The sequence below is a fragment of the Perca flavescens genome, chromosome 8 (genome assembly GCF_004354835.1).
Source record: "Perca flavescens isolate YP-PL-M2 chromosome 8, PFLA_1.0, whole genome shotgun sequence".
In the NCBI taxonomy this organism is placed as follows: domain Eukaryota; kingdom Metazoa; phylum Chordata; class Actinopteri; order Perciformes; family Percidae; genus Perca; species Perca flavescens.
The window spans coordinates 20974611-20994567 of record NC_041338.1 but is presented as its reverse complement, the minus strand read 5'-3'; the positions used below and the strand labels follow the sequence as shown (position 1 = coordinate 20994567).

Genomic DNA, 19957 nt, shown 5'->3' with positions numbered 1-19957 from the left:
TTGAAAATTAAACCATGTAAACCTATTCTGGTACAACTTTAAAATAGGGGAGAGCCGGGACAGTTGAAACACTTTTTAATTCAACATAATTTACAAAGCAATCATATCGCACTAAAAGCTAATATTTTGTCACTAGCAACCTAGACCTGTCCTCTGTCAAATACAGTTGCATTTTCAGCTTTGAACAAAACCGTTCAGGAATTATTACAGCAAAAGTGGGGCGTGCGTAATGTTTTATTCGTCCCTCCTAGTCGGGATGCATGAAACAGCATAGGGGGACGGATAAAACATACAGTTTAATCCATATAAACTTCCCACAACTTCAATATTTTACTACATATCAGGAATGGTACTCCCAAAAAGTGTTATTTAAGATAGATTGTTGCTGGGCTATACGTCTTGGTGAATATCTGTTAACCACTAATTGCCGTCACCTTGAAGCGTGTATGAAGCGGTTTTTGAAATATCATGCACTGTGGGTGATTCTGCCATTTTTATAGCTAGAACAGTACGTTTTCCCATTTATATCATGTTTCTATTGTGGAAAATGTCGTTTCACTAGGTTTTTACGTGGGTTAGGTCACCGCACATCCGAATAAGTGCCCACAGCCCGTTAGTCTCCATAGGATAACATGGGAAAACTCGACCCTCTACCTGGTGGGGGCCCAAATATATTTTTATCTTTCTAAAACTGCTTTTCCATGTCTCCCCTCCAAAAATTATTGTATAAACACAGACATTTGTGCAATTACTTAAAATACATGGAGTAACCCAACATAGACATATGCCATTATAACTTGTTTTGCTTTGCATGTAAACAAGCATGCAATGTGAAAGTCTGGGATTGTGGAGAACACTAAATGGTCTACTGAATAAGCACGTAGTCAAACCTTTAAATGAAAAACACTCATTAATAATTGAAAAAATGTAACCGCTAATGAAGTTTACTTTCGACCATCAAAATTCGTTTATCGCCTGTAACTCCGTGATAAAAGGAAATAACAGGAAGATATTTGGCTGATAGTAGGACGTTAACATGCTCTATGTTTTGACCTAAGGAAGTCTGTATATCATCATTGCACTCGGAGAAAACTGGAATGTTTCATCCATCCCGGCTCTCCCCTACAGTTATGAACCTGAAAATGAGCAGAATATGGGCGCTTTAAGTATTACATTTGAGCACACAATATCTTTAGGACATTTCACATATTGTAGAAAATGATCTTTTCTCCATGCAGACTAGCAATGGATGTTATGTTGAAGACATGCGTGTCATGAGTTCTTCAAGAGCCCTCTCACGGTTATTTTCATGAACAAGCAGCACTTCTTTGATTGCACTTTGCTGGAACCCCATCTCATTAAACTGAGTCAGAAGGCGCAGGAACTCAGCAGCCTGAAAAATTATTTTAAGTAATACACATTAAGGTATGGCTGTGGTGTGGCTTTATTGTAACCTTTTTGGAAAGTAAACACTGAAAAGCAGGAATCACCTTGCTCTCACAGTTTTGAAACATCTCCAAGGCCTCCTCCACCTGTGCTTCATCATAACCCAGCTCACACAGACGGCCGTTGGCTACCAGGTATTTTAGGATCTGTTGAAAACAGGACAAAGGATCGAGAATGACATGCTGGGTCTTGATAATATACAAATATCACAAGTTAGATTTGAATAAATAAGACCTTTGGTTACCAATCTGTGAGCCCACACATAAGTGTAAATAAGGATCTGTTTTGTTAGTGTATTTTCTCTGCCAACTTATTACAATTACAAAAAAGAAATGCAGGTTTGATGATTTATCGTAATGTGCGAGTTTTCATTTTATAATTATCAAGCCTGCAGCTACTGAAGGTAACTGAAAAGTATTTTATTTATGCATAATCAGGGTTTATAAACCGCTGAAGACATGTTGATTAACAACATCTGAACACAAAGTGGCGCCTACCTTCTCTGGGCTGTGATAGCCTGTCTTCTGCAGAGCCAGAAAAGCTGTGCGTAAAGGGTAGCCCTTCTCTGTGATGGTTTCAAGTAGCTCCCTCTCTTCCTGGCTGAGTGCTGACACCAACTCTGCTGCTGAGTCAAAGAAAACTCCACGAGAGCCACCAGTCCTCAGGGTCTGATGACAATAACATTGAAATAGGAAAAAAAAGAAAGAGGTAAGAACAGAAATTATAAATATTTTTCTCAGAGACACTGACAGAAAAAATAAACACCTTCTGTCTGTGGTTTCTGACAACAGGCCCGGCAGACGAGGGTCGTTGTTGCTGCAGCCTGGGTGAAGAGTGAGCAGGTGGTGTGTCCTGGGAGTACCTTCTGCCCACAGAGCCCTGTGAACGCTGCCTCTTTTTGCTGTTCTTCTGCCCGTGGGGCACGGGGCTAGCCTGCTGTGACCTGTGCTGCTCCAGTGCTCGCAGAGGTTGTCTGCAGTCTTGGAGAGAATGTAAAGAGCCTCTAAAGCTCTGAGGTGAGGCAGGCTTACTGTGGTGAGTGGAAGGACCAAGGTGCATGTCTTTGACTCTGGAGAGTGGGTCTTTGGGTGCAGTGCTCCGGGGCTGCTCTCTGCTCTTGATGGAGCGAGGTGCATCTTCGTTGGAGGAGGCCTCATTATCCTCATAGTAACCATCGTCATCCTCCGAGTCAGATAGGAGGAACCTGACGGTGCGATGGTGCAGCCGGCGAGTGTCTGCAGAGTTCAGGCTGTAACTGCGGGGTCGAGGGTTCAGGTCCCACGGGTCGCTGGTCCTGCGATTGGCCCTGCGGCTCTCCTCAGAGCTGCTGAACATCAGCCAGTAGGGGGGGCAGGAGGGGGCCTGGCAGTCTGGCTGCTGCCCAGTTAAGATCCATTTCTCCAGGTTGAATCCATACTGCAGTAAAAACAAACAAAAAAGCTTTTCAGCAACAGAACCTAAACACAGCACCAGTCACAGTAGGAAAAGCACTAACATTCATAATGGCTCCGTTGTGGCTTAAAGCAAACCAGTCTTGTAATCATTAAGTGACTATTTTACTTTTGCCTGTACTTATTCATTTTAGTATTGTTTTTCTTTTTTTTTTAGATTTGTATGTTATAATTTATGTATTTCTGTAATTTGTCTAGGGACTGCGGATGTAAATTAGCCCTGTGGCTATAATCCGGCGTGTGTACGTCTGTTTTTGTTGTTTCAATGCAGATGTTCATTAATGTGCATTGTCCCTATCAAATAAAGGATTAATAATAATAAAAAATAATAATACAAGGGTCCCTGTAAGCCAGCATGCACAATACCTGACATTTTTTATCTGGGCTGTGGCAAATTTAATGTAGTAGTGCAGAATTGTACTACACTGTAAATCCGAACGTTCAAAGTACATAAATAGATTAAGTAGTGTATACTCAAAGTTTTAGAAAAATTTCTACTAACTTAATTTTTTTCTAGTTGGTGTAACATGTTCTTCCTTAACTTAAAAACATAACTTAAGTACAACTTAATAGAATTGAGTAATAACATACTAATAATGATAAAGTCCAGCACTGTTAATTTTAACAAGTTTACTTTACTTAAAAAATTTATGGAAACTCACTGCCTTGAAAAAAGTAAGTTCAATGAACTTAGTAATAGTAAATTAGTGCAACTTTATTGTTCTGAGTAAACAATACTTAATAAACTTATATTTTCTAAGTGAACACAGCTTGTTTATTCTGAGTAAGTAACACTCAATAAGCTTAAACTTATTAAGTGAAGACAACTTGTTTATTTTAAGTAAAAGACACTTAATTAGCTCATGGTTTTTAAGTTAATCAAGCTTGCTTTTTTAAGTAAATATTAATTAGCTCACATTTTTTAAGTGAGCACTACTTAATGTTACTGACTTGTTTTCTGGTTCAGTTTACACACTGTAAATCCAAATGTTCAAAGTACTTAAATAGATTAGTAGTGTATACTCAAAGTTTTAGAAAAATGTCTACTAACTTAATTTTTTCAAGTTGGTGTAACATGTTCTTCATTAACTTAAAAACATAACTTAAGACAACTTAATATAATTGAGTAATAACATACTAATAATGATAAAGTCCTGCACTGTTAATTTTAACAAGTTGACTTTACTTAAAACATTTATGGAAACTCACTGCCTTGAAAAAAGTAAGTTCAATGAACTTAGTAATAGTAAATTAGTGCAACTTTATTGTTCTGAGTAAACAATACTTAATAAACTTATATTTTCTAAGTGAACACAGCTTGTTTATTCTGAGTAAGTAACACTCAATAAGCTTAAACTTATTAAGTGAAGACAACTTGTTTATTTTAAGTAAATGACACTTAATTAGCTCATGGTTTTTAAGTTAATCAAGCTTGCTTTTTTTAAGTAAATATTAATTAGCTCACATTTTTTAAGTGAGCACTACTTAATGTTACTGACTTGTTTTCTGGTTCAGTTTACACACTGTAAATCCGAACGTTCAAAGTACTTAAATAGATTAGTAGTGTATACTCAAAGTTTTAGAAAAATTTCTACTAAATTAATTTTTTCAAGTTGGTGTAACATGTTCTTCATTAACTTAAAAACATAACTTAAGACAACTTAATATAATTGAGTAATAACATACTAATAATGATAAAGTCCTGCACTGTTAATTTTAACAAGTTGACTTTACTTAAAAAATTTATGGAAACTCATTGCCTTGAAAAAAGTAAGTTCAATGAACTTAGTAATAGTAAATTAGTGCAACTTTATTGTTCTGAGTAAACAATACTTAATAAACTTATATTTTCTAAGTGAACACAGCTTGTTTATTCTGAGTAAGTAACACTCAATAAGCTTAAACTTATTAAGTGAAGACAACTTGTTTATTTTAAGTAAATGACACTTAATTAGCTCATGGTTTTTAAGTTAATCAAGCTTGCTTTTTTTAAGTAAATATTAATTAGCTCACATTTTTAATATAATTGTATAACTGAGTATAACTAAGTATAACTGAGTAACTGTTAATTTTAACAAGTTGACTTTACTTAAAAAATTTATGGAAACTCACTGCCTTGAAAAAAGTAAGTTCAATGAACTTAGTAATGGTAAATTAGTGCAGCTTAATTGTTCTGAGTAAACAATACTTTATAAATTTTTTTTTTTTAAGTGAACACAGCTTGTTTATTCTGAGTAAGTAACACTCAATAAGCTTATACTTGTTAAGTGAAGACAACTTGTTTATTTTAAGTAAATGACACTTAATTAGCTCATGGTTTTTAAGTTAATCAAGCTTGCTTTATTTAAGTAAATACTTAATTAGCTCACATTTTTTAAGTGAGCACTACTTAATGCTACTGACTTGTATTCTGGTTCAGTTTACACACTGTAAATCCGAACGTTCAAAGTACTTAAATATATTAAGTAGTGTATACTCAAAAGTTTTAGAAAAATTTCTACTAACTTAATTTTTTCTAGTTGGTGTAACATGTTCTTCATTAACTTAAAAACATAACTTAAGACAACTTAATATAATTGAGTAATAACATACTAATAATGATAAAGTCCTGCACTGTTAATTTTAACAAGTTGACTTTACTTAAAAAATTTATGGAAACTCACTGCCTTGAATCCAAACGTTCAAAGTACTTAAATAGATTAGTAGTGTATACTCAAAGTTGAGTAATAACATACTAATAATGATAAAGTAGGAACAAGCATTTTTAAAAATACATTTCAATGAAATTGGGCCCAATGGACCCATGTTCCATGTTTTCCCAAAAATGTTTCTGATGAATAACAAGGAGAAGAAATGAAGTCATCCCAAAAATGAAACTTAGAAAAAATGTGAATGTTCACTTCAGTGTGACCTCAGTGTCTTGTAGTATCCAATGGTAGTCTGGTATAGTGATGTCTGGAGCCGTCACAAGCTGCACTTCCTCATCCAGTGGGCCCAGTAGGCTCTGAAATGGGACATCCTCCAGAGTGTTCATTTTCACCAACAAATGACCTTCATCAGAAGAAACAGAGTTCCTGAGTTTAAAGTTATCGAATCAGACCTTCATTGCCATTTTATTGATACTAACCTTTGTCAGGTTTTCTCTCTCAGGTCCACAGCCCTCTGAAGCATTGACGAGTAAATGACTAACACAAAGATATCATCATACGTGATAAGCCTCTTCATCACTAAGCCTCTGACATCATCTGAGGAGTTGTTTACCAATACTACCCTAGACATCTCCTCTGTAATCCTACCTGCACAAGTATAAATAATGGAGTATTTATACATATATACATATATATATACCAGAGTAATACCAAATAATCTATTTTATTGTTATACTATTAATACATTAACAAGGTATAATTTTCACTAAATCTTTAATCATTTTTCCATCTATATTCAAAGCCACGTTTCAGACTGTGTGACTTTGTAATTTCAATCAGGATTTGGGGGGATTAGGCAATGCTGAGTTAACAAAGAACAGCACCATACTTTCCAGAGATTAGCTGATTACATAAAGGGACATGGCAGCAGTGTGTATGTCTATCACATTCAGTTCCTGTTCATTATGTGTTGAGATTGTTTGAGAAACATTTTGACACTGACTTTGGTAACCAAATTCATTTAAAGTGTACTTGCTGGTTTGCAGACAAGTTTAAAGATAAAGAACAATACAAATTCTGTACAGAGATTTACATTTTATTTATATATTTTAAACAATCACAATACATTTAAGATTCACAAACGTGGGGGGCTTACAGGTTCTGTAACAGACCTCTGAAAACAGAAACGTTCTGAAATTCAACAGAAAGAAAAAGAAACTTAAACGCAAAAGGAAGAACAGATCTAGTTTAATCTTATTTTATAGCACAAACAGCATTTTAAAGAGTACAGCAGCATGGTTCAGTTCAGTCAGAGAGCATTTAGGCTTGATTACAGACGTTAGTAACAGGATATTACATCACTACCGGTGAGGTTTAGTTTATAACGCTGGGGCACACAAAGAAAGTAAAAATAGGTGTGTTGTGCTTAGGGGTGTCTGACAAAGCGGGATGGGAGCAGCATCCAGCCAACTGTAAAAAAGATTATCTGTCCGATTACGATTTTAATCCGTACAATGAAGCTTGAATGTCAGATTTGAAAATACGATTCATTCATTCGTACTGTATGTTGGGATATCTACTACAAAACTTCAGAGGGAGGATACCTCATTAACACTTCAAAGTTACCTGATGGACCTGCTGATCCTGCTCTGAGAAACAGTCTTCTGATCCAGTTCTGTCATAAAGAGGTCTGAGAGAAACCGATACGTTCCCTAAAGAGTGGGCTTTAAGAGGAGGAAAAACACCTTCTCCGTTTAGTGTGCTGATGCTTTACACTTCACAATGGGTTTTGTGAACTTTAATTAGAGGTCATGTCATACAAACTGTTTATAAATGCAGTGTAGCTCAACAGTTACAGCCAAGTTTTAATGTGAACACCATTATCACAATGGTGGTAAAGAACATCAAAATAGTCATGTGCTCTTGGAATATTATGGCCTTACGATATCAGGCATCACTTGACATGGTCACATCACATCTACACTTCTTTTCAAGTGTTCAGTAGGCTCCCATAATATTAATTTGCTTCCCTTGCCAATACAGCCCATCACCACAAAAAAAAAGAAAAAACAAATAAACTAGCTACAAATAATTTCATGAATAAAATTGCATTATCTTTATATAGATAAAAATGTTAACAATCCCCAGAGATTGAAATATTTTATAAAAAGGTCCACCCTGTGAGTGCACCGCTAGAGAATTAACATCTGATGCACGGGACCAAAGGTTGTTACTCTCTTAACTTGTTCATTGTGAAAACTCTCTTCAGTGGAAACCACCAGCCATCATTACCTCGACTATAGGGTCCACAGCTTGTTTGTCAGGGACTAGAGTAAAACCCAGAGTTGTGATCCAGACGTTCATAGTGATCTAAAGATTACAGAGACTGTCTTTGGGTGAAATAAGTGACGTGGTTCAGTTGTTAGCAGCGTCCGCCTGCCGAGGCCAGTTCTCCTCCTCAATGCCCGAGTCGTATTCCTCTTCTGTAGACTCTTTGGGTGGAGCTCTGAAATTCAAATGGAAACTCCAGATTAGGTTTCAAACTACACAACATTGGAGACTCTTGTGAGCTGGGCTGAAGGAATCGGATCTCCATGTAGTCATGTCCTGTGAGCCGAGAGACACTGACCTGATATATATGGGTTGTGATTTTCCTAGGACAATGTCTTTGTTCAGCTCAACAGCCATGATGTCAGAGTGTGGCACCTCAAACATGGGCTCTAGAAGGAGCTTTTCCTATTTAAAACGAGGACATGTTTAATTATTGTGTTTCATCAACATTACAAAAATAATTAAGTTTAATACCCTTGACAAAAAAAAATTATAAATCAATCACATACCATTATGGATCTGAGCCCACGAGCTCCAGTTTTTCTCTCCAGGGCCATCCTGGCTATGGCCCTCAAGGCATCGGGAGTCACATTGAGTTCACACTGAAACAAAAACGTTGCAGATTAATTATTAATAATTAATTTCAATTCTAAATATCCAGTCGTTCAGGTATAAACAAATAGACACCTCCTGTTAGATTAATTCCTAACATTTCCTTTCCTGTAGATCTGATAGAAAAAGGGGCTGCCTTTCAAGTACCAGTGAGACAATAAACTATGTACCCGGAAGAAAGAAAGAGTGAGTGAGTGAATGAGTGAGTGTCATTACAAAGTAATCTACCCAGAATGTGCATTTGCGAGTATTTGACTAGATGACCCTGCATTGGAGCCCTTTTCTTGGAACCCTCACTGGAGGTAAAGCAGTGGTCTCATTCAAATGAATGAAAATGGTAAAGTGAGGTCCAAATTACCTGAAGGTGTATAAAAGGATGGACGCCTGGGTAATACTTTAGAATAGAAATATATACACCACCCCTGGTATACTGGTCTAAGTTTTCATTATGTGCCAAATGAATAAAGGGGGCAGTGTTTGTTCAACACAGCGCTGCTGCCTGTCTGAACCTGGCTAAACACTACTGTAGTACCCACTATATCCGAGCCCTTACTTTGTCCATGCTGAACAGAGCCTGGTACTGGGGCACCACAGCATTGCGTGGTTCAGTCAAGATTCGGACTAGCGTTTCTTCATCCAGGCTGTGCAGAGGAACGACCACAGGAAGTCGACCAACAAACTCTGGGATCATTCCAAACTCAATCAGGTCCCTGGCCTCGACGTGCTTCAGCAGCCTGTCCTTCTCCTCAATCTCTGCCACGGTGTCCGTCTCACCGCTGGTGTTGGCCAGGTCTGCGGCAGCCGCTGCACGGCGCCCTTTCCCCAGGTTGGAGGGAGTTCCAAAACCCAAATACTAAAGAGTTGTCAAACATGAGGACCAAGTTAAAATACAGAAATGATGACAAACAGGAGCGTTGGCTAAATGTCTGCTGACAGTCGGCACATATGAGCAGTGTTAAATTGACCTTTTCATTCTTTCTTCTGCTGATGATTCTGTCGAGTCCGTTGAAGGCACCGGATGCAACAAACAGAATGTTTGTTGTGTCTACCTGCAGCGTTTCTCCTCTCAGTTTCCTTGAGTTTTTCTCAGGAACATTGACGACTGTGCCCTCCAAGAGTTTAAGCAACCCCTGACAGAGGAAAAGGAAAAAATGTCCATAACACAAGTTTAGGTCAACTATTATAAAAGACACAGGGCCGGCCCGTGACATAAGGCAATATAGGCAAACGCCCAAATGAGTGAGGAATAGTTAAAGATAATAATAAAAAATAAAAACAAGGAAAATGTGTTACTTAATATTTTTATATAATACCATTTTCATGCTATTATTTAGTAATTTTACAAAAGAAGCCAAGAAAACAGAACTAAACTACCTATTTAAAAAGGACCTATTTTCTTGGTTGTCCCCAGCATCACCCCGCCACGTCACAACTCCACTGCTCATTACCTGTGCTCATTAAGGGGGAGGAGGGCATGCGACTTATCAGAAGTGAGTGACACGGACCGTAATTAATATCTGGTTCATAAACCAGCTATGTCAAAAAAAGACAGACGTTCTCGGGAACCTAGGGTCGAATAAGAAGTAAAGAAGGAGGAAAATGTGAAAAAGAGAGGTAATGTGCTGAATCAATTTTTCTGTTGCAGTCATCTGCTGACGTTAGCTTGTTATGGATGGGTGATAGTTGTGTCCATGTTTCGTTATTTAGCAAACTAAAAGCTAGAATTAACATAATGTTAAGTTACTGCCGCTGTGAAGTGTGTTGTGACATAAGTCCTAAGTTTTTATTTTTATTGAGATCTTTGTGTACTCAGTTAGCTCATGTAACGTTAACAGTTTTAAGCACTTGCATTTTAAGTGTCAAAGAGCAGCATGCATGTAAGAAGTGCTGACAAAATAGATATCTGTGCATGGTGTAGGTACATTTAGGGTTGCAAGGCTATGGAAAATGTTTAGGCTAAGCTGAAAAACTATGTTTATGTACTGCTCTGAAGAGAAAATATACCATACTATTTCTGTGTTTTTATCAGTAATTTCTAACTAATATGAAACAGCATGTTGACAATATCAAATATGAATTTGAATGAACCCAGTACATTGAAAATGCAACATTGTAAAAAAAAAAAAAAAGGGGGCTTGGTTTCTATCCAATGAGTTATTTAAGTTTGTTCATGCTGAATCTTCAGTCTGTCAGCACTAAAGAGTTTGGTTAGTGTACTCTTACTTGCAGTTGAGTTTGCATGACGTTTTTTTCCGGAGGAATAGTCATGACAACTATTTCTGTAGTTAAAAATATTGAAATTATAAATGGTATAAACTGATCCCTAATATTTCTGCTGTTTAGAATGTTATAGGCTGTAATACTGCTTATGTAATTATTAACTGGGTTTCACAGCAGCTATTGTATTTACACTATATTGTAAAATACCCCTTGTTTCACAAATGCCCATTCCTTTCTTTACAGATGCACTTTTAAATCCATCCCCTGCTATCCCTGGGCCATCAGCTGAAATCTTGCCCAGGGCACCTAGGGCCGGCACTAATAAGACAAAGAAAAAAACAAAAAAAAACAGAGGAAACCAGTGACAGTAAATAATAAATCTGCTGCTGTATTTCTTATTCCAAACTCAAAAATGTATTCTGAGATTAGAGTCTACCAAACAAACTGCATTAAAGTTTTATTTAGTGCAACTCGGGTTGAATACTAACCTGCTGGACTCCCTCTCCTCCTACATCTCTCAGCTGATGGATTCCAGGTACACTGCCAATCTTATCCACCTCATCCAGAAACACAATACCTGCACATGAAAAACAAAGTTGGAGCCAAGACAGCCTAAGCTTCACTTCTCGCAATTACAGGAGACAGTCCCCGTCTCTAATAAACTCAATTCTTCAAAGCCCTATCAGATAGGATTTCTCCATATGTTAAACAAAAAAACATATGGTATGATTTTTAGCATGGGAAACTACACCCAAAGTTAGTCCCTCTGCCCACCTTGCTGTGCTTTCTCCACTGAGTAGTTGGCATCTTGCAGCAGTTTGGCAATAACCGATTCGATGTCTTCTCCCACGTATCCAGCTTGAGTTAGTGTGGTGCAATCGCATATTGCAAAGGGAACATCCAGACAACGTGCCAGTGTCTGCGCCAACAATGTTTTTCCTGTGAAAAATGATATTTTGGCCACACAAATTCATATTTACAAATAAACTGCATATTTAGTGTAAATCCTAATGACCTGAGTGTTACTGTGCAATATTACAATTTAGGACAATGTTGACAACACAAACCTGAGCCAGTTGGACCTAGAAGTATGATGTTGCTCTTCTCCAGTTTAATTTCAGTGTGTGTAGAGTCCAGGACCTCCCCGCCCCTCTTCTCCTGAGGTGCCTGCTGGCTCGCCTGTTGCTGCATGGACGCCCCCAGAGCATTTCCATGAGGACTGATCCCCGCGATCTGCAGCAGTTCTGCAATAATAAGCAAAGCCACAGGGGTAAGCTTTGTGACTGTAAAGTAAGAACTTCTCTAGGAATTGTATATAAAACAGACCATTCATTGGTGGTGTATGTGTCAAACTGTGCATAGAAACATTTCCATGTGCAGGCTAAAAATATGCGTGCCCTAGTCTGTGCCAGTGTGGAGTTACTAAGTGAGGTTAGCTGGACTGAAAAAAGCCTTAGTATAGATGTGAATGTGGGTTACTGTGTTACCTTATCTTATTGTCCGCATTAAGCATACAGAAATCGTGTTGCTTCAGTCTCTGTAGCTAATTTGTAGACACTGTAAATCGGTAGTCACTAGTCCATAACTGGAGCTGTATTTCCTCAAACTATATAAAACTGCATCATCTGGTGTACTGATTAATCATTTTATAATCTAATTCTTTAGGTTGAGCATGACTATAAACACATTAATAGAAATATCTACCTGGAAATCGCAGAACAAAGCTCTAACTGAGGGGTCAGAGGTCTGTACATTTTGGCATTTGTGCAATAAAATGCTATTTCAGTGTTATGACTTTGTAAAGTGGCCTCTGATAAAGATAACAGTGAGGAGGACTAATCACTTACTTGTGAATCTGTACTCATCCTCTCGTCTTCTCATCTCTAGCTCTACAGGGAGAGGATGAAAGTACTCAAATTAAGATTATCATTAATCATTACCATTATGACATTATGACTACAGTCCTGCAAAATTGTTTATACAGTTGTGTGTGTGATTATTGTATTGAACAAATGCCAAATAATGCCGATACTATGATTTAAGATAAGTTATAATTAAAAGGCCACAGCTGCAACCGCTTATCAGTTATTTGTTTAGATTTTATGAGTAAATGGCTCTTTATTAGGCAAAATCTTAACGTGTAAAAGAAGTCGTATTGCTTTAATGTGACAACTTGAACAATTGCAACTGATTTGTTTCAGCACTTGCATGTCAACATATTGTTCCTGCTAAAGATTACTACTGTAATCTTGCATGATTGCATCTCCTATGTGTTTACTTTATCAGGAGCTTAAATGATACCGCCTGTTTTTTTTTTTTCTTTAAATAGTGTGAACAATCCCAGAATCAAATTCAAAACCCAAATGGTAGCATTTAACTCTTCAGTTTTAAATTACAGGTCCTGCTACATGCCAGTCTCCCTCACTCTCTCCTACATTTCTGTCTGTCTCAGCTCTCGGCCTGGTATAGAATGACAACTAAAATGGGGCCCAACAGTAGGTCAAAGCTCAGCAATGTAGGAGTAAAATAGCTTTTGTCCAAACACAGAAGATACAGAGGGCCTTTTGTAAAAGTCAATTGATTGGCAAAATAACAATATTTTCTTTATACTGGGAGCTTTTAATCTTAGACAAGAAAACAGTTTAGTCTTTCAAAACTTCCATTTGCTTTCTTATGGACTACAGTATTTACAGACTACAATGATGGTCAGGTTTACAGGTGGAAAAGCAACAGTAAATTGATTAATGCAAGTAAATGCAGTGGAAACCTAATTCATACATGTGCATTATGTACATAATGGTTTAAATGAGTCTAAAAATAAAAAACATACCAAAGATAGAGAATAGAGTTGTCTAATGTAAAACTGTAGGGGTTACACCAATAAGCAGCAGAATAAAGCAATATCTATAGACAACAGTAATACTGACCACGAGGTGTTAGAGACGGCTGTTTTTCCACCTCCACTTGCTGTCGACTGCCAGCAGGGATGTTGTTGTAGATGCGCTTGTAGTGATTGTACACAGCAACTGCTAACACCTTTTTTGCATAAGACTGGCCAACAACGTACTTGTCGAGGTAAGCATATATCTGGGGGGAAAGAAGATAAGATAGACTTTATTAATCCCACACTGGGGAAATTCCTGAAGTTTACATTTCATAACAGTATAAAAGTATAACAGACTGACTAATACAACAAGATATGTTCAACTTGAATTAAAGTCCTTTAAAAGCATATTTTGTCTTCCTGCTTCAATTTCTCACCTTCTTGGGGGGAGGGGGAGGTTTCTGTGCAAAAGCCAGTTTCACTGCCTCCGCAGCAGATTCTGGCTCTTTGTTTAGTCCCTTCTTAGAGTCCGTTTCAGACAGAACCACGAAAAAGTGATGGCATTTCTCACATTTGACAAACCGTGTTGATGCTACAAAAGAACAACATACAACACATTTAATACTAAAACATTTACCAACCTGGTTAAAAGACACGTTTGAAACATTTACAGTTTAACAATTTTTCAATGTTGCAGATCATTAAGCTGACTGACAAACTTAAAAAATAACTCTGTTTAGAATGAAAGGTTTGCTCATTGTGCTGAAATGGAATATTTGGCCAAAGCTGGTCTGCTGCTGGTCCTGACCTACAGGGAAACCTGCTGCTTAATCTACATGATGCAACAGGATAAATGTCTGGTACACGTGTTGCCCAGCATTACCTCACATAGTACATTTGTTTTTTTATTTCTCTCTTTACAATGCACTTCAATGTGACACCTAGAAGCTGAATTGTCACTGCTAGAGGACACTTGGTTACCGTGAGATGACAACACATTGCTGCTTGTATGCATTATGGAGAGACAAACCAGAGATTGTTTGTGCATTAGACGGATACAATGGATTGTAATTTCACCATCTACTAATGTTCTGCTTAGTCTGTGAGTTTTCTGTATTATTCAGGTTCAGTTTCAATTCTATGTAAAAATGTACATTTTAGATTAAATTATTAAACCAATATCCACCCTTGTCTCTGTGGGCTACAAGAAAACATGACAGACATTACAATAAACAGCATATGAATGGTATACCACAAACCTCTTAAGTTGGTAAATTTATTCCAGAGACAATGTATGAGCAAGTAAGTATTCAAAAAAAGTAGTTAAAATGAAAATGGTGGAGGGTGATTTTATTTCCAGTGAGGGTGGACACTTCTGACTCATGGTGAGTGGTTGAGCAGTCCAGTCACTGACACAAGCTTTACAATGTCAGACAGTTTCAGAAGTTAGAAAACAAACCAGTGCAGGAACAGTGCATCGGATTGTTTAAGAGGAGGTTTTGTTTACACCATCTAACAATCCAAACACTTCTAAGTAGCATCTTATAAACTCACAGTTGATGACAACAATGAAACCAATCCCTCTGCGTTTACTTGCAGGTCTTTACTTTGACAAACAGTGGCAGGAAATTGCTTTTTGTAGTCGTTTGTAGTGTAACATTTTATTTCAGTCCACCAATACAGTCTGTACCACAAAAAAAAAACAACACACATTTCAACACCAAATTGGGGATAAAAAATGAGAATTTGCTGAGGTACTTTGCTGTACTTTCTGTCTTCTTTGTTTTGTTCTCCTCCTCATCCATGTTACGTGTTATTAAACAATGTTAACCATATTTCTTCTAGCACTAACAATGCCAGATATTCACTGTATGATGCCGTATTACATATTCTGGAGACAGAATCTCTCTTGTAACCTTTCCTATACATTTTATTTTGTTCTTTTAGCGTGCACTTTTGTGTTCAAACTTAAAACATCTGTGACAGATTACCCTAATTACCTCAATGCCATATTCCTTTACACCTACTCCTCTTAATCTTTGCACCTAAAATGCACATCAGATTATATGCCTTGGTAAGTGGTGGTTGAATATTGAGAAGTTTACTCACATACAAAGGTCTCTACATGTGTGCAGGGATCTCCACATTTAGGGCAGCGTAGCTGGCTTCCCCCCTTTCCTGATCCTCCAGAGCCAGAGAGTCTCTTCCCCTCACTGAGGTTTTTCTGTGTAAATATGACTGCATTAGCACATATCAGATTTCTACCATCCCATCTATTTACAGAGTAGTACTACAATCATAGAAGAATTTATCCTCTGAGAGAATACCTTTCCACCATCACTTCCACTGTCCTTTGTTGTCCCATCCTTAGCGGCATAGCAGACAGCAGTCTCTGAAAACGACCTCACCCATACCTGGGGAGGTAAATGAGTTTCCCGAGACCCTTGACGACTCAGAGAAAACAACTGGATCCGGGAGCAGGACAATCCTGTAACAACAAAATCCCCTTTTGATTCCTAACAACATTGTGGTTTGTGAACATACATTTTAAATGAATTACAATTATGTTATTTTAAATTATTCTGAATACCTATACAATATATATTACCCTGAATAATAATTAGGAAACAAGCAAAATAATAATTCCAAAAAAGTTGATTAAGCCATTGGTCAATTAATAGAAAATGTATCTGCAAATATTTTAATATTCGATTGATCAGTTCATACATTTTTGAAGCAAAAATACCAAACATTTTCAGCAGCTTCTCTAATGTGATCATTTGCCTATTTTCTTTGTTATATATAGAAAATGGAATATCTTTGGGCTTTGGACTGGTAGGACAAAATGAGACATCTGAAGATGTCACCTTGGGCTCTGATGAACTGTGATGGCCATTTTGTTAGACTTAAAATACTAATAAATTGATCTGTTAATCAGGGGGGAAATTTGCATATTAATTGATAATGAAAATAATTGTTAGCATGAAGTCCATAGTATTTATATGTGCTCTAGCTGTTTGTGTGTATTTGTCATTATGCAAGTGTGAAGGTCTCTGGTTGATGTAACAAGTTAGCTTAGCTATTGCTACATAACACTATTTGTGTTTTATTATGAGTTTTCTTTATGTGGTATTACTCTAGAAGCCAAGTCACAGCTGTACAAATCCAGGACAGGCTGGGTGATGTAACAACTACAGCTTTCCTACACCTAACGTTAACGTTACTGAACAATTTCAGTGACTTTTCCACCTGCTGTTGACATTACGTGACTGACTATAACAGCGGTCTGCGTTAGCTGCAGACCTAGCTACTTCACAAACAAGTAGCACAATGTCATGCAGCTTTAGCAAGGGGTGTAACGTTAGCGTTACTTTCCCAATCTTACCTCTGTGGGCAGTGTTTAAGAACAACCTGGCAGCCGAAGTGCATGGACAGGACATAACTTCCTTTGGCTCAAAATCCTGAAAATAAGCATAAAGTTAACACAGCGAACAGAGGGCAGAGTGCGTGGCTAACAGAAAGCAACAGAAGAGGCCGTTTGGCGTTAAAACATCATATAACATCGTCATAACTTCAACGTCACGGTTAGCATTAGCAAAGCCGGTCATTTACTAGCCAATGTGGCCGCCAGTGCTGCCTAGTACTGTAGAAATCAATATTATTAAACCACCTGAAATGTATTAATTGATTTGGCTACCATGGCTGACCTAGCTAATTACCTCCTGCTATCTAACGATAGTAACGTTACTAAATGGCAAAATAAACAATGTTAGCTACTTAAACTAGGCCCACGCCAGAGCTACATGAACACCTCTGGCTGGACAGTGGTTAATTTGAGTGGCTTTACCCTTTAACAAATAAGTAGCTAGATAGCTGCGCAAATTCTAACAGTAGCTAGCTAGCTACACCAGCAACATGTAACGTTAACTAGCTAGCTTGCTGGTTTTACTCACAGGGCACGATGATGAAACCAGTCGCGTAACGCTACTGACACAGCCCCTTCGGAAGAAAAACAATTATGCAAAGTCACTGCAGCAGCTTTCGCTCTCTTGTTTAAGTTTGACAGGTCAGTGTGTCGTACTAATGTCACAGTGCCTATAGTATGCGTTGGCTCCTCTAGGCCGCTATTTCCCAGATGGGACACGACCTAAAGTGATGTAACGTTAATGCTAACGCTGTTATGAACTAGCTATCCTACGGTTAACCAGCTAGCTGCTAGCTAGCCTTCTCAAGGGGTACGGTAGCCATAGCTAGATATATAGCTAGCAGAAGTATTTTAGCGTAAACGGTGTAAGCATTATGGCGGCTTCGCTTATGTCTATGCAGTTTACACCCATCCAGATTTTATGAGATCTAGTAACGTTCATCCAAAAAAAGGCGTAAACAGGGATGACTGCTGGTGCGTTCAGATGATCCTCGTAATGTGCAGTCTCATGCCTTGTGTTTTGGTAATCCTCGTAAATGTGTATTCAACATAATATCATTTTGAGGAAGTAAAACTAAATAATTCTGTGCCAGATTCGCTCATGGTGGTCTATATATATATATATATATATATATATATATATATATATATATATATATACATACATATATACATTCCAGACATGCTAGTAAGCTTAACTATAGTTACCCAACCAACTATAAGGTACTGGAGTAGGAGATGCCTCTCATTACTGCCAAGTATATTTGTCTACATCACATATAAACAATTCAAAGATATCACAAGAAATAACTGAAAAGTCTCAGAAACCTGTTGTACTTAATTTAACAACAATGATAATACACATAAAGCTTTGATGATGACCAATGCATGTCCTTGTCTTTTCCTTGCAGTTTAGGACAAAAAGCAAAGTCATCTTCACTCATTTTTTTCTCCAGATACTTATAAATCAGAGAGGGGAAAAAAAACAGTTCTAGACAGATTATTTAACATGTTAAATGTAACAGTCCCATCAGTCACACTTTCCTATGTGATCTTTGGTCATAATTCCCTCTTCTTAAACCAACATTATCTAGAAAATGAACATGGCTTATCAGCCATTGGACATAATTTTCCATTTACAGTTGCACATAATAATTGAAATAAAGAAACATAATGCATAATTTTCTTTAGAGCCCCAGATATGAGCTATGTTGTCTCTCTGATCCTGGCTGGTTTCTCTTTAAAGATAGACCTGTTTCACGGCAGACATGTTGACATGTCATAGTAGGAAAAACACAGGTGTATTCAAAACCATCAATGATGGCTGCATTCCACTTAGGAGAGGCCCTGGTGTAAAATTACATTTAAGCATAATTCCTTATATTTTTTATGTTTTATTTGTACTTTAATTCTCTCACAAATGCTGAAAGAGTTTATCTCATTTCCCACATGTAGATTTTGATTCTAACTTTGTGAGACATCCAGTCTGAAACATAATGTGAGCACTGTTTGTCAGAACAGATAGGGGCTACAAGGTCACCCTAAAACTATCTCTAGTTTTCCCATGCCAGTTTGAGATGTAACTGGGGGGGGTGAAAGTCGTACAGGGGAGGTGAGATGGCTCCGAGATGTCTCTTGTGTGTTTCCTGATTGTCTTCATGTGTATCAGATTGCCTGTAAAAACTGTAGCGTCATAATAAGCCAAGTGCGTGTGTGCTGTCACTCTGAAGATGTATATAAGCCTAGTGTTCTGTTCACTCATTTGAGGGACTGACTCCACACTAGGCCGCTGTGCCTTTTGTGAAATCATGTTGCTCCTATATTTGCAATTATATATTTTTAATAAAATACAAAAACCTAAACTTGGTTTAGTTTCAACTGTCTTATTTGTTTTACGCTACTAAACTTTGAAAACTCTTCCCCTGCTGCAACAGGAAACTTCCATTGCACTGGTATTGTGCATGCTGACTCACTGAAATAGCTTACTGGGACACTTGATGGAATTGAGCCATTGTTAAGGTTATCAATTTCAGCTGTGCTTTATACTATGACAAGTCAAAATGTCTGCTGTGGACCTTTTTCACAGCAGACATTTTGACTTGTCATAGTAGGAAAAGCACAGGCAAACACAGGCATCCTCTGTTAGATTTCAGTGCACCTTATCTTTCTGATGCTCATTGGTTGTGTGGAGGATGCTGTATGTATAGCTGTCCACTGCTCCTAATTCTTAAAGCTATAGTGCATAGTTTCCGCCGCCCCCATGAGGAATTCTAAGTAATGACAACAACACTGTCGGAGCATCCACATGATACAAGCCTTTGGTGCTAGCCCCCCTCCCCCACCAACCCCAGGTCATTATCTTCACTCGAGTTTCTGCGCGGGAAAGTCACCGGACGCCACAATCTTCTGAACATAGTCATACTGATAAATACAGAGAGAGTTTTGTGGAGCTGATAATTCTTAATTAAAAGTCTTAATTAGCTTTATAGCAACTCATTTG

General features: G+C 37.7%; 2 protein-coding genes across 4 annotated transcripts; both read right to left on the bottom strand.

Annotated features, from left to right (window-relative positions):
• Window positions 1–1252: 1252 nt before the first annotated feature.
• LOC114559720 (ubiquitin-associated protein 1-like) lies at window positions 1253–5931 on the bottom strand. Its single transcript, XM_028584536.1, has 5 exons — window positions 5809–5931; window positions 2212–2862; window positions 1944–2114; window positions 1491–1592; window positions 1253–1393 (listed from the first exon to the last, which is right to left on the bottom strand). Exons 1-5 carry the CDS (start codon window positions 5929–5931, stop codon window positions 1253–1255), a joined length of 1188 nt encoding a protein of 395 aa, XP_028440337.1.
• Window positions 5932–6776: 845 nt separating this feature from the next.
• On the bottom strand, window positions 6777–17948 carry clpxb (caseinolytic mitochondrial matrix peptidase chaperone subunit Xb). 3 transcript variants are annotated; one of them, XM_028585753.1, is made up of 15 exons: window positions 17486–17948; window positions 16918–16993; window positions 15860–16020; window positions 15642–15756; window positions 13970–14124; window positions 13636–13795; window positions 12556–12597; window positions 11776–11952; window positions 11483–11647; window positions 11197–11285; window positions 9454–9618; window positions 9042–9341; window positions 8386–8478; window positions 8175–8281; window positions 6777–8051 (listed from the first exon to the last, which is right to left on the bottom strand). In XM_028585753.1, the coding sequence occupies exons 2-15, from the start codon at window positions 16970–16972 to the stop codon at window positions 7961–7963; spliced, it is 1875 nt and encodes a 624-aa protein (XP_028441554.1). In that variant the 5' UTR covers window positions 16973–16993; window positions 17486–17948; the 3' UTR covers window positions 6777–7960. The 3 variants fall into 3 exon arrangements, with proteins under 3 accessions (XP_028441554.1, XP_028441555.1, XP_028441556.1); XM_028585754.1 differs by lacking the exon at window positions 17486–17948 and adding an exon at window positions 17380–17463; XM_028585755.1 differs by lacking the exon at window positions 12556–12597.
• Between the last annotated feature and the right edge of the window lie 2009 nt (window positions 17949–19957).